Raw genomic sequence first — 12473 nt, forward strand, 5'->3', positions numbered from 1 at the left:
CCACTGTTCCAAGGCCTTCACACAACTCCACAGGCAGGGGTTGTTGTAGGCCCATTGTACAGACAGAAAGCTGAAGCTCGAAGAGGAAGTCTGGGCTCAGAGAACAGTGTTTAACCAGAGAATGTCCGGGGTCAATCCTAGCCCTATCCTGACTCTCCGCGTACCCTGGGACAAGGACTGTGTGGCTCTGAGCCCCTGGTTCAGATTTGTACGATGGAGTGGCTAGTGAGCAGTCAGGAAGGAAGGCAGTGTGGCACAGGGCCTGGCCCACAGTATGCGTGGGTGCTGTGATTGTTCTCGATGGCATGAGTCTCCCTGCAGTCTGCCTGTCTCACTTCCTCCCTGCTTCGGTCCTGCCTCCACTCTGCTGGCTGAGTCACTTTTCCAAATCTCAGTTTAGACATGGTGCCCCTTCTGTGTCCCTGGCCTTTGTTTCCCTATCTGCTCTTGGTCTGCAGAGCCTGCCTTGCCCACTGCTCCATCCGCTCCCCCTCACACACACAGTTCACATCTTACAGAGTCCTATCTGCACCCAGCACCCACCTCACCTCCTCCAGGAAGCCCTCCCTTACCTCCAGCAGAGTTCCCTTACAGTGGAGTTCTGTAGCTAGGATCCCTGACCCCAGTCAGGCCCAGCAGTGGCCCTCCTAATGCACCACTCCTCCTCCGCCAGGCACCAGAGACATCCAGATGATCAGCTGTGGGGCTGACAAGAGCATCTACTTTCGCAGTGCCCAGCAGGTAGAGTGGGATGGCTTCTTTGTGGGTTGAGGTGGGGAGCTTGTCAAGGGTGTCCTCTGAAGGACCTGCCTGCCCTGCCAGGCCTCGGATGGACTACACTTTGTCCGTACCCACCACGTAGCAGAGAAGACCACCTTGTATGACATGGACATTGACATCACCCAGAAGTATGTGGCTGTGGCCTGCCAAGACCGCAATGTAAGGTGAGGAGGTGGCCTGGGCTGGTTTCTGTGTGGGGCCTGTATGGGGCCTAGTTGGGTCTGTCTTCTCATGAGCTGTCTGCTTTCTTCCTCCTGCTCATTGTGTCCCTGAGAAGCTGCGTGGGGTAGAGGGACCCAGCCAGTGTTTCTTAGGAGCTGGGTTCACCCAGGCCTAGCCTCCAGGTCAGCAGAGGGTTCCTTCTGGCCCTCCGGGAGCCTGTGCGGGGCAACTGAGAGGGGCCCATGTGGCTCATAAACCCATTATTCACCTGCATTCCCTGAGCCCCTGTTGGATGGATGGTGTGGAAGCCACAGCAGTAAGCAGGGCAGCCCCAGGCCCTGCCTTCCCAGAGCTCACAGTCCAGTGGAGCAGATGGTGAAAGCATGGAGTGGTCAGGGCTGGGATGAGGGGGCTCCGGGGAGATACCCGACCGCACCTGGGGATCAAGCAGGGCTTGATGGAAGGGACATCTGTTCTGAGACTGGGGAGGAGGTGGAGGAATGAGCATGTGCAGTGGTTCCCCAGCTCTTCCATCTGCTCATTCCTGCTGGGAGCCAGGCACTCGGCCTGCTGTGTGATGGGAGAGACAGACGTTAGCTCAGTGGACACCCCAATACGTAACCTCCACAACCTCAGCCTAAGGTGGGGGTCTCATTCCCTGATTTGGGGTTTCAGTCCAGGCATTGGATGGGGGACAACAGGTGGCAGGGGGCTTCCAGGGGAGAAGAGGGTGGCAGGTAAGGCTGGAACCAGAGAACAAGGGGGTGGGGGAGGGAGTGGGCAGGGTCATGTTGGCCATGAGCTGTCCCCGCCTCCCCAGAGTCTACAACACGGTGAACGGGAAGCAGAAGAAGTGCTATAAGGGCTCCCAGGGTGACGAGGGCTCCCTGCTGAAGGTAAGGAGCTGGGCCCCAGGGTGAAAACCACACACACCCCCACGAGCCCCCTGTCTGCTGCCCTGATGGGCCACCTGAGACCTGTGTCCTCCTTGGCACCCGATCAAAGGGTCACATGCTGGCCGGCACCCACTGAGGCCTGGCTGACCAAGGACGCTTGGGAGCGGGGGGTGGCCCCGACTGCTCCACCTCCATCTACTGAGCCCTTCCCCAAGTGGGGACATATAAGTGGTTTCCAGTTCGAGTGACAAGAGAGTGTGGTAGGAAGAATCAGAGAGGCCTGGGCTCCCTCACTAGGCTTTCCCCTGCCTGTGTTATCCAGGACGGGTGGAGACCTTCTCAGAGCCTCTGGCCTGTGGGAGTTATGAGTTCAGGCTCCACGGTCAGGCCCCCTCACAGCTCTGCCTCAGGCTGACTGTGACCTTGGGCAAGTGTCATCTCCTCAAGCCTGTTCATCATCTGTAAAATGCAAATAAAAAGAACCTCCATCATAAGGTTGTTCTGTGGAGGCAGTAAGTTCACACACGTACAGTACTTAGCCCAGGGCCTGGCTGCCGCCGGCACCAATCTTGTGCTTGTTAACTTCTTCTCCTGCTAAGTGGGAGCAGGAGTTCCCACCCTACCAGGTTGTGTGTCAGGAGGGCTGCCTGGCACAAGTCCATGTGTCAGGGGCCAGCACGAGAGGGGTCCTTAGTCGTTGGTGGCTGTGAGATTTGACCCATGCCTCCCAATAGGGAAGAAGCAGGCAGCCCAAGTGTCACGTGGGTCCTCTTCTCGGCAGGTCCACGTGGACCCCTCAGGCACCTTCCTGGCCACAAGCTGCTCTGACAAAAGCATCTCCGTGATCGACTTTTACTCGGGCGAGTGCATTGCCAAGATGTTTGGCCATTCAGGTGGGTGTGCCTCCCTGCTCAGGACACCACCCCACCCGCTCCCACCCAGCCTCTGACTCAGAAGGCCAGCGTAGCTTCTCTGCCCTACTTGCAGAAATCGTCACCAGCATGAAGTTCACCTATGACTGTCGTCACTTGATCACAGTGTCTGGAGACAGGTAGGAAAGGTCTGGAGGCTGACCCGGGCTGCCTGCCTCAGCGAGTGGGTGGGACATATTCTATGTGGGACTCCAACACGTGAACACCTTGCTCACAGCCCCCCTGTGCAGAGAGCTCTTCTGAGCTTTCAGCTTACTCTCTCCTTGGACAGTGTGCACATTAGTGTCATACCCACCTCTCAGTTCAAATTCCAGATCTGCCAGTTATTAACTTGTGACCTTGAGCAGGTCATTTCCCCTCTCTGAGCCCCAGTCAGTTTGCTCCTCTGTAAAAGAGAGATGGCACCATCTACCTTGAAAAAATGTATGGTGAAAATCAAATGAGATGACATATATAAAGTCCTTAGCCTGTGATTGGTGCCTCAGGAAGCCCCTTTAGCCGCTCCCTTTGATTTACCACAATCCTTCCTCACAGTCCCCTTCCGTGGGTCTTGAGGCCTTCAGAGCAGGCCCTGGTTTGCTGGGATGCCCTGGACCCCACCCAGGGTGTAAACCTGACATGGTCCAGAGCCCTGGCACTAAGCTAATGGGGTGTGTTTTCAGGGAGGGGCCAAAGAATGGGGTCTTGGCCTTGGTGACCCGGGTGGCTCCAGGCTCCGACGGCTCCCGTATTCACTGTTCCTCCCCTTCTGCACCTCTCCTTGGCCTCTGCAGCTGCGTGTTCATCTGGCACCTGGGCCCGGAGCTCACCAACTGCATGAAGCAGCACTTGCTGGAGATCGACCGCCGGGAGCAGCAGCGGCAGGAAACGAAGGACGGGATGTGGAGCAGCCAGCCCAGGTCCTGGCAGCCACCTGTCCATCCCCCAGAGGAAGGTCTTCCTGCCCTGGGCCTCGGGAGGAGTGACGCTGGGGAGGTAGCCATGGCCAAGACAGCCCGGGCCTGCCCCTCGTGCACTGGTGTGGGAGACGGCCTTTGAGTACAAGGTTACGAGAATACTCCCGAGAAGGGTTTGAAGCGGAGATGCTCAGAGAACCTGTGAGGGCTAGCCCATGCCCTGTGGGGACCAGAGGAGCCCTGACCCAGCCCGCGGGGGCCGGAGGGGGTGGGGGAGGCTCCAGTGGAGCTGATATGTCTCTATCAAAGTTGCTGCTTCCCTTATTGCTTTATGTCTTCCGAACATCCTTCTCGAAAGTCCTCATGCTACAAGACCAGTTTTCCTTGGAGTGAATTCACGTTCTAGGTTTTGATTTGGGATTTGGGTTTGGAGGTCTCAGTTTGAGCAGGAGGTTTGGGATTTTTTCCTCTTCTGCCCCTGGAGCTGTCCCTGTCTGTCTGTCTGTCTGGAGGCGTTGCTGTTGCTTCCCTGCAGGGAACAGGCCTTGAACGGGCCACTGGTCCTGCGCTGGTAGTGGAGGTAGTGTGAATCTAGGCACCAGGGCAGCAGGTAGCCCCCTGTGGCTCTCAGTTTTGAGGTCACATCCCACCCTGGGGCTACAGTGGGGTGCTGGCTCCTGTGCCCACCTTGTATCAAGCATCTTTTAGTCTCTTGTATTCCAAAGGAGCTAAAATCTCGCTGCTACCCCCCGCTCCCCAGTACAGACTCCAGCAGCTCAGGACTCCAGCCTTACCTGCACTGCCTTCTGTCCCATTGCTGTGGCTCTTGGAGAGTTCGTCTTACTTTTTGAGTGCAGCCTTTATTATATCTCGTTCATTGTGGTGATATGTTTCTAGTGAAGTGAGTATAGCAGGCGAGACCTCCCAGCACCATCTTGACTAGAAGCCAAGAATATGTTCATATGGAACCTCGCACACCCCAAGGCCTGGCCAGGCAGCTCACGCCCACCCCACCCCATGTACCTATTTCTCTCCTTACCCTCCTCATTTCTGGCTTCAGGCAGGAGACATATGTATCCATGCCCAGCGAGACATGCTCCCTAAGCCCTGGAGAACAGACGGAGGATGAGCTGGAAGACGAGTGTGAACCTGAAGAGTTGCTGAAGACACCGTCCAAGGAGAGCTTGGATCCAGGTGGGGAAGGGGCCCTATTTGGAACTCTGTCAGTGCGGGCCTCGCTTCCGGGTTTTGCCCACTCCTTTGTCTCCAGGGCCGGGCACGTAGTGAAGCTCAACAGTCATGTCAGTCGGGACTCTCAGTGTAAGAGCAGCCAGACTCTCGTTGGCTTGAGCTGGAGAGAGGATCTTTTGGTTCCTGTAACTGAAAACTTGAGATTATTGGCTTTAGGCATAGCTGGATCTGGGTAGTCAGGTGATGTTAAAGAAATCGATTTTTCTCCATCTCTTGGCTCTGCTTTTCTCCATGTTGGCTTTGCTCTCAGGCAGACTCTCCCTTTACTGCGGGCAAAGATTCCCGCAGCAGCTGTAGACTATAAGTCTATAGAGAAGAGAGCACCTCTTTCACAGTAGCTCAAGCAAAGTCCTGGGGTTTTGACCTTTGTTCCTGCCATGAGTCATGTGCCCATTTCTGAGCCAGTCGCTGTGTTTGGCCAGGCCTGAGTCATTTGGTCATCCCTGTGGGCAGCGGCTACAGTCAGCTCCACTCAAACCACCTGACCAAAGGAGCAGGGGGTGTGAGGGAGTATCCCAGGGAAAAACAGGGTGCTGTGAACCAGAAGACAGAACCGATTCTGTCATTCAGGCAAAAGGGAGAGCAGTAGCTCAATGACTATAAAAGGCCAGGCCCTCTGTAAATTTCTTTGCATATCACCTGGCCCTCGTAGTTGCAAGATGGCTGCTGAAGTTCCAGGCATCAGAGACATGGTTGAAGAGGACGTTCTCTCCTGGAATCTCCTTTAGAGAGGAAACTTTCCCAGAAGCCCCTGGCAGGCTTCTCTCAGGTCCACTGGCCATAATTGCTCCAGCCATGAGGAAGGCTAGGAACAGTGACTAGCATGGGTGCCTTTAGTGGGAGTGGTGGGCTCTGCCGACAAGGGGAACAGGCAGGGCTGGCTGGATGGCTGATTGCGAGGCAACAGCAATATGGGAATTCAGCCTTGGAAAAAAATTAGACAGAGAGTAAGCTAGTTTTCTTTCTCGCCATCCTTACACCTGACCCAGGGTCCTCTCCAGGGTGGCACTTTTGTCAGTTCAGTGTGAATCCTTATAGGCCTTTTCCTGGACATTCACGTCCATATGTACGTATCCTCAGAAACGTCAGATTTATATCCGTCAAGTGTATTATCCTGCGGATCCTGTTCTGCGTCTCTTTCCTCTCACAAGTATCTTATCGCCCAGTATGTTGGTGGATGCGAAGCCGAGGCCGCCCTCTCTCAACCTGCAGCGTAGTAGAGTTCTTTAAGTCCAGTCGCCCCAGGTGGGCGTTTAGATTTTTTCTAACTTTACACCACTGGGAATGAGGCTGTGCTGACCTCGGAGACCTCCCCTCGGGCGCGCGGGAGAGTGTTCCTCCAGGACGGAGGCCAAGGAGTGGCCCTGCTGGGGCCTGGGGTTAGTACACTTGTTATTTTAAAAGAGAACCCCAAGGGCTCTCCAAATCCAGTTTCTGCCCCACCCGCAGTGGGGTAAGTAAGCCCTCCACTCCCCCACACTTTTGCCAACATTTGATTATATGAAGCATTTCAATTTGGGTCGGTCTTGGGGTAAAATATTGTATCCCACTGTGTAGATTCGCGTTTCCCTGACAGTTACTGAGGTCGAGCATCTTTGGGATGTCCGGTAGTTCCTGAATCACCTCTTTGGAGAACTGCCTGTTTATGTATGGTGCCCATAGGTCTGTTGGGTTGTTTATTCTCTTTCCGTGGATTCCGTGTCTCTCTCCAGATCCTCAGTGCCTGCTGACCAACGGCAAGCTGCCACTCTGGGCAAAGCGGCTGGTGAGTCTGCCCAGAGAGCAGGACTCCTGGGGCTGGCATGTAGGGGACCCAACTCCATCGTCTTGTTTCTTCTGGGAATTCTTCACCCCCTCCACGGCCCTCCTTTCCCTGGAGAACCCTGTCACCCTTCCAGTCTCAGCTTAGACAGCCTTTCATTAGTGCCACATGTATTCACAGAACGCCTATCCTGTGCTAGGCCTTGTTTTGGCCATTAGACATGGCAATGAGCAAAGCAGACAAAATTTTTGCCTTCGCGGGCTCCTTTCCTAGGGTGGGAGATGGACACAATCCACATTAAACAGGTAGATTGCACAGTATTTGGGGAGCTGATGAGTGCGCTGGAGGAAAAAAGTAGTGGACAAGGAAAATAAGTGGTGTCAGGGGAGGGGTGACAGTGTCGGGGTAGGCAGAAAGGGCTCACTGGGAAGACGATGTCTAAGCAGAGTTGAAGCAAGTGAGAAATGCAGATACTGGGAGAGAATGTTCCAGGCAGAGAGACGGGTCTGCAAGGGCACAGGCCCTGAGGCAGGACTGTGCTTGGCATGTTCAGGGAGGTGCAGGGAGGCCCAGGTGCCTGGGTTGAGGGTGAATGAGAGGCAGAGTGGGAGGAAGGGGCTCAGAGGCAGCGGGGGCCGGGTGGTGTGGGGCCGTGCGGGCTGTGCTGTGTCCCTCGACACTCCTTGGTGTCCTCCCCACCTAGCTCTTCCACCGAGTGAAAGGGAGACAGGGGGCGCTCTGAGCCCAGGAAGGCCGTGGTCCAATTCAGGTGTTAACCCACTGGCTGCCTGTGGGCAACCAACTCCAAGGAGTGCGCAGGGGGACTGGGGAAGAGACTGCCGTGTCCTCCTGGCAGGAGAGGTTGGAGGCTGGACCCGGGGGAGGAAATGGTTGGGTTCTGCGTGGATTTTGAAGAGGGAGCCAAACAATTGGATGTGAGGGAAGGAGAGGGACCGAGGTGAAGTTAAGATTGAATGATTGTTAACTTGGGAGAGGGGCAGGCTAGGAGGTGGCAGGTTCAAAGCTGGCAGCAGAATCCTAAACTCTAGGTTAGAGAGTTTATTTCTAGAACAACGTCAGACCTCAGATCAAAGCTTAGATATCAGCAACTCAGGGAAGTCCTCCCCGCCGTGCCCTCCCCTGCAGACCAGGCCGGGGCATCTGGCTGCACTCTCTCAGCCCCCGCCCCCTTATCTGTGCAGGTTACAGTTGGGATCCCCCTCAGCAGACAGTCACAGCGCAGTTACTCTGTGCAGGCTCCAAGTCTTTTATATGTATCGTCTCATTTAATCCTCATTGAGGTAGGGGCTTCTCCTGTCTCCATTTCGCAGACAGAGAAACTAAGGCCCAGAGAAGTTGAGTGACTTGTCCAGGGTCACACAGCTAGGAATCAGAGGACATGGGATCGACCCTGGGCAGGCTGGCTCCAGCCTGAGTTCTCAAATGCCCACCCTCCAGTGTCCGTCAAGCAGCGGTCTTGGTAGGAGGCAAGGTGGGAAGGCAGGGCAGGAGAGTGGCCGTATCTTAGATGTGCTTGGATGGCAGAGCTGACAGGACTTGCTGGAGAAGTCCAGTGTGGAGTGTGAGGGAGAGTCAGAGAGAGAGGAAGGTGACTCCAGGGTTCGGGGCCCGAGCGCCTGGAGAGAATACCCGAGACAGGGAAGGCCTTAGGAGGAGCCGGCTGGGGAGGGTCAGGAGTTGTTTCAACATGTTCACTTTGAAATGTCACTGAACTTCCGTGTGGGGAGGTCAAGCAGTTGCATGTGCGCTTCTGAAGTTTAAGAGCGAGATTCAGGCTGGGGAGCTACATCTGGACGGTGTTCCTGAGTGGTGTTTACAGAGCCAAGAGCCTGGATGAGGTCCATGCAGTGTCCCTGGCCCCCATCGGAGGGGGTGAGCACTCAGCTGGCGGCCTGATCGTCCCCTGTCACCCTCAGCTAGGAGATGACGATGATGTGGTGGATGGCTCAGCCTTCCATGCCAGGCGCAGCTACCAGCCGCATGGCCGCTGGGCAGAGCGGGCTGACCAGGAGCCCCTCAAGACCATCCTGGATGCCCGGGACCTGGATTGCTACTTTACCCCCATGAAGCCCGAGAGCCTGGAGGACTCCCTTCTGGATACAGTGGAGCCACAGAGCCCGGCGGGCCTGCTGAGCGAGGTACACATTGTCTGTCCCAGCCTGGCCTGTAGCCCCTGCACCACGATGCTCACCCAGGCCTTGGGGCCTCAGAGCTCTTGTTTTGAAAATAAGCCGAGTGTCCCACTGCTGGGTGCAGGAGGATTACATGATATAATGGAGGGTAGGAAGGCACACCCTGGGCCTCATGCAGACCAGGAGCCTGGGAGGCGGCCACCTGGTTAACAGCTTGGACCTGAGAGCGGGCCTGTGCCTGAGTGAGGGGCATTTGAACAGCTGGAGCCCTGGCCCCACATCTTCCCGACTGTAACTCGAAGCAAGGCTTACCTCTCTGGGCTTCAGTTTTCCAGAAAATGTTCTTTAAAAAAGATAACCAGGGGCCGGCTCAGTGGCGTAGTGGTTAGGTTCATGCACTCTGCTTCGGCAGCCTTTGGTTCACAGGTTCAGATCCCAGGCACAGACCTAGCACCGCTTGTCAAGCCATGCTGTGGTGACATCCCACATAAAGTGGAGGAACATTGGCACAGATGTTAGCTCAGCGACAGTCTTCCTAAAGAAGAAAGAGGAAGTTTGGCAACAGATGTTAGCTCAGGGCCAATCTTCTTCAAAAACAAAAAGATAACCAAGAAGAAAAGATTTCTATAAAACTGGTCATAAAAAGAAAGTCCTAAGAGGGCTTTTACAGGAATTCAGGGCCAAGAGCAGAGCCTGAGGCCTTAGAGGTGCTGAAATAACTTTGGTTCTTATTCTATTATTTTCCAAACAAAATTCCTTTTTCTTCTATTGTGTAAGTCTTCTTTGTATTGTGGCATAATGTACATACAGTTACGTGCACATGTCTTAGGTACGCAGCTTAACGAGTTATTACTGACGTACACTCCTGTGCACCACCAGCCAGGTCTAGGTGTAGAGCATTGTCTGCCTCCTGGAAGACCCCTGTGTGCCCCTCCCCATCAGCCCGCCACCGAGGTAACCAGCATCCTGGCCTCTCTCCCCGTGCATTGGTTGGCCTGGTCTTAGCTTGATATAATTGAATCTTAGAGGATAGGAGCCATCCATGTTCCTTGTCTGTCAAGGGGCGAGTGACTGAGCAGGGGGATCACGCAGTGAGCTCATGATGCGCAAAGCTCTCAGCCCGGCCCCGGCGCACAGGAGCGTCTACAGTGGGGCCACCATCCCCACCGACATCCTCACCGCTACTGTCGCTACTGTTGGTGTTGGCAGAACACCTGGCAGCTTGCGAGGGCCCTGGTTGCCACAGCTGCCCCAGATGGCCGTGCTCTCCTCACCCCACAGCCCGAGAGTCCCCGGGACGATGGCTGTGGGCATCCCTCCTTCCTGCCCCTACAGAGGGAGTCCTCTGAGGCCAGCGAGCTCATCATCTACTCCCCAGAGGCGGAGGTGACGGTCACAGGGACAGACAGGTGGGTGTCCTGTGCACTAAGGGGAGCCTTAGTTGGAGAGTGGAAGCCTCCGCTGGTAGGCACGCCCTGGAAGAGCTGTTCTCCGCCCTCCCAGGGGGCCTCTCGGAGTAGGGCAGAGGGAGCGAGGCCCTCAAGGCGCAGGAGCCCAGCCCTGCGGCCTCAGCTCAGCCTCAGGTTCCCTGGGTCCCCGGGGAGGTGTAGGGAGCCTCTGGAAGAGGCAGGAGAGGCGAGGCAGTACTCCCAGTCAGAGTAGGGTGCTGGTACTGATGGGTTCTGGCTGGGGGCCAGTTGTTTAGTGACTGGTGTGTTCTCATTCCCTCGCCCACCCCCACGGGCACTGCAGCGAGGACTGTGCGAAGGAGGGGATGAGGGAGCCCGGAGACCAGCAAGGCGACTGCTACCTCCAGGTCCCCTCCATCGGCTTGAAGCATCAGAGCCCACCTGAGGGTGAGTGAGGGGTAGGCAGGGACCCTGTGGTTGTCTGTTTGTCCAGCCAGGCCCCTTTCTGGGCGCTGATGGTGAGCTTCCTGAAGCTCATTCTGTCACAGAGGTAGACAGGCTCCCTGCTATTACCGGAGGATCCTGGAGCCCAGCTGCCCACTGGCGGGAGCCCAGCTCAGCCACTTCCTCCAAATGTAACCTTGCTGGTCCGGAAAAATGGGAGGCGGGTATGATCATCCCTGTTCTCCAGATGGGGAAACTGAAGCCCGGAGAGCCTGAGCCTCTTCCTGACTCACCCAGGAAGGGCCCAGCCTGGGGCTCCTGACCCCCCGCTCTGCTCCTCCAGACTCAGGGGAGTCAGAGGCCAACTTGGAGTGCAGCTTCGCCACCATCCACTCCTCCCCTCCACAGCCGGACCCAGACCCTCGATTTGACGTGCCAATGCCCCCAACACCAGGCAAGCAGGGGCCTGGCTAGGGGGTGGGCATGATACAGAACCACAGGCCCCACATCAGCCCTGCACGTTGTGCCCACCAAGCCTCAAGTGGCCTAGAAGACAGAGCCATTAGCTTTCCCTTCTCGGCCTGGTGGCAACAGGGTGTGTGACTGGTGCGTCCAGCTTCCTCCAGTGTTAAGTGTCTGGCATCTCAGTCAGGGCGTCTGCCATGACTCATGGTGTTGAAGGTTCTCTCTTGCCCGCCCCGCCCTCCCCCCCAACCTCTCCCCAGGATGCCCAGGTACCGCAGAAGAGTTGTCCCAGCCCGAAGTGCCAAGCATTTCCAACGGCTCCCTGCCCCAGACCCCTGAGCAGGAGAAATTCCTCCGCCACCACTTCGAGACACTTACTGACGCCCCCCCTGAGGGTAGGGCCCTGCCCCTCTCTGAGCCACGCCTGGGCGGGCCATCAGAGCTGGGCACAGTGTGGGCGTCTCTGGGCAGGGCTTCCCTGGCCGGGCTGGTGAGCGTGGTGGGAGGGGACCCGTGTTCTCTAAGGACTGAGCGGCAGTTTCCTCTCCCTGCGCCGTTTGCTCCTGAGGTGTGTGTGGTGTCTGGCGATGGGCTTTCTGAGGAGCTCCCTGCCCGGGCCCAGGGCTGGCTGGCTGGAGGGATTCTGAGGGCTCCCTCGGCATCTGCCCCTAGAGCTCTTCCACGGATCCCTGAGGGACGTGCAGGCCTCTGAGGCTGAGGACTACTTCAATCCCCGGCTGAGCATCTCGGCCCAGTTCCTCTCCCGCCTCCAGAACACATCCAGGTAGGAGCTGGTGACCCAGTGAACCCCCACCTTCCTTCCAGCATCTGCGTCCCCCTGGGCGGGGCTGGGTCCCCTCAGACACCCCCAGGGCAGCCACAACCACTGGTCTCCCCACAGGTTCAGCCACACCTGCCCTCCCCAGCTGCCCCTGCACCTTGGGAAGCCCCCAGAGGTCAAACGGTCAGACTTCAGAGGGAGCCAGCCCAGAGCAGAGCCCCCAAGAGTGGATGCTGGTTGCACCTCCCCGGGCAGGACCAGTGTGAGTACTGGGGCCGCCTCCCTTGGGGCACGGGGCTGGGAGGCCATGTCCTCACCGCAGGACTGTGCTTGCAGGTTCTCTCTGTGGGGATGGCTGAGGAGCCCCTCGAGCCCCTGGAGGCCTGGTGCCCACTGAGTGAGTGTCCCCGCTCCCTCAGGAACAGCCCTGGGCTTGTCAGCAGATGGCCCTGGGGGCCCAGCTGAACTATGGGTGGGGATCGGCAGGGGCCACTCAGACCCTGCAGCCACCCTGGGGTGAGGCCCTGCCCATCGGCTCTGTG

General features: G+C 57.0%; 1 protein-coding gene across 29 annotated transcripts in view; it reads left to right on the forward strand.

Moving 5' to 3' along the window:
• WDR62 (WD repeat domain 62) overlaps positions 1–12473 on the forward strand; it is a 47358-nt gene that overhangs the window by 29561 nt on the left and 5324 nt on the right. For 8 of the 29 annotated variants that reach the window (XM_070224101.1, XM_005596184.4, XM_023649603.2 and 5 more), the window contains 16 exons: positions 674–741; positions 823–944; positions 1763–1838; positions 2620–2731; positions 2826–2889; positions 3544–3669; positions 4727–4860; positions 6630–6682; positions 8617–8838; positions 10114–10241; positions 10585–10688; positions 11029–11139; positions 11411–11545; positions 11823–11934; positions 12052–12193; positions 12268–12328. In XM_070224101.1, the coding sequence (XP_070080202.1) occupies positions 674–741; positions 823–944; positions 1763–1838; positions 2620–2731; positions 2826–2889; positions 3544–3669; positions 4727–4860; positions 6630–6682; positions 8617–8838; positions 10114–10241; positions 10585–10688; positions 11029–11139; positions 11411–11545; positions 11823–11934; positions 12052–12193; positions 12268–12328 (1770 nt within the window). The remainder of the gene's footprint in view (positions 1–673; positions 742–822; positions 945–1762; positions 1839–2619; positions 2732–2825; positions 2890–3543; positions 3670–4726; positions 4861–6629; positions 6683–8616; positions 8839–10113; positions 10242–10584; positions 10689–11028; positions 11140–11410; positions 11546–11822; positions 11935–12051; positions 12194–12267; positions 12329–12473) is intronic. The other 21 variants (XM_070224113.1, XM_005596180.4, XM_070224115.1 and 18 more) reach the window with 6 other exon arrangements.

This window comes from Equus caballus, chromosome 10 (assembly GCF_041296265.1).
Source record: "Equus caballus isolate H_3958 breed thoroughbred chromosome 10, TB-T2T, whole genome shotgun sequence".
Classification (NCBI taxonomy): Eukaryota; Metazoa; Chordata; class Mammalia; order Perissodactyla; family Equidae; genus Equus; species Equus caballus.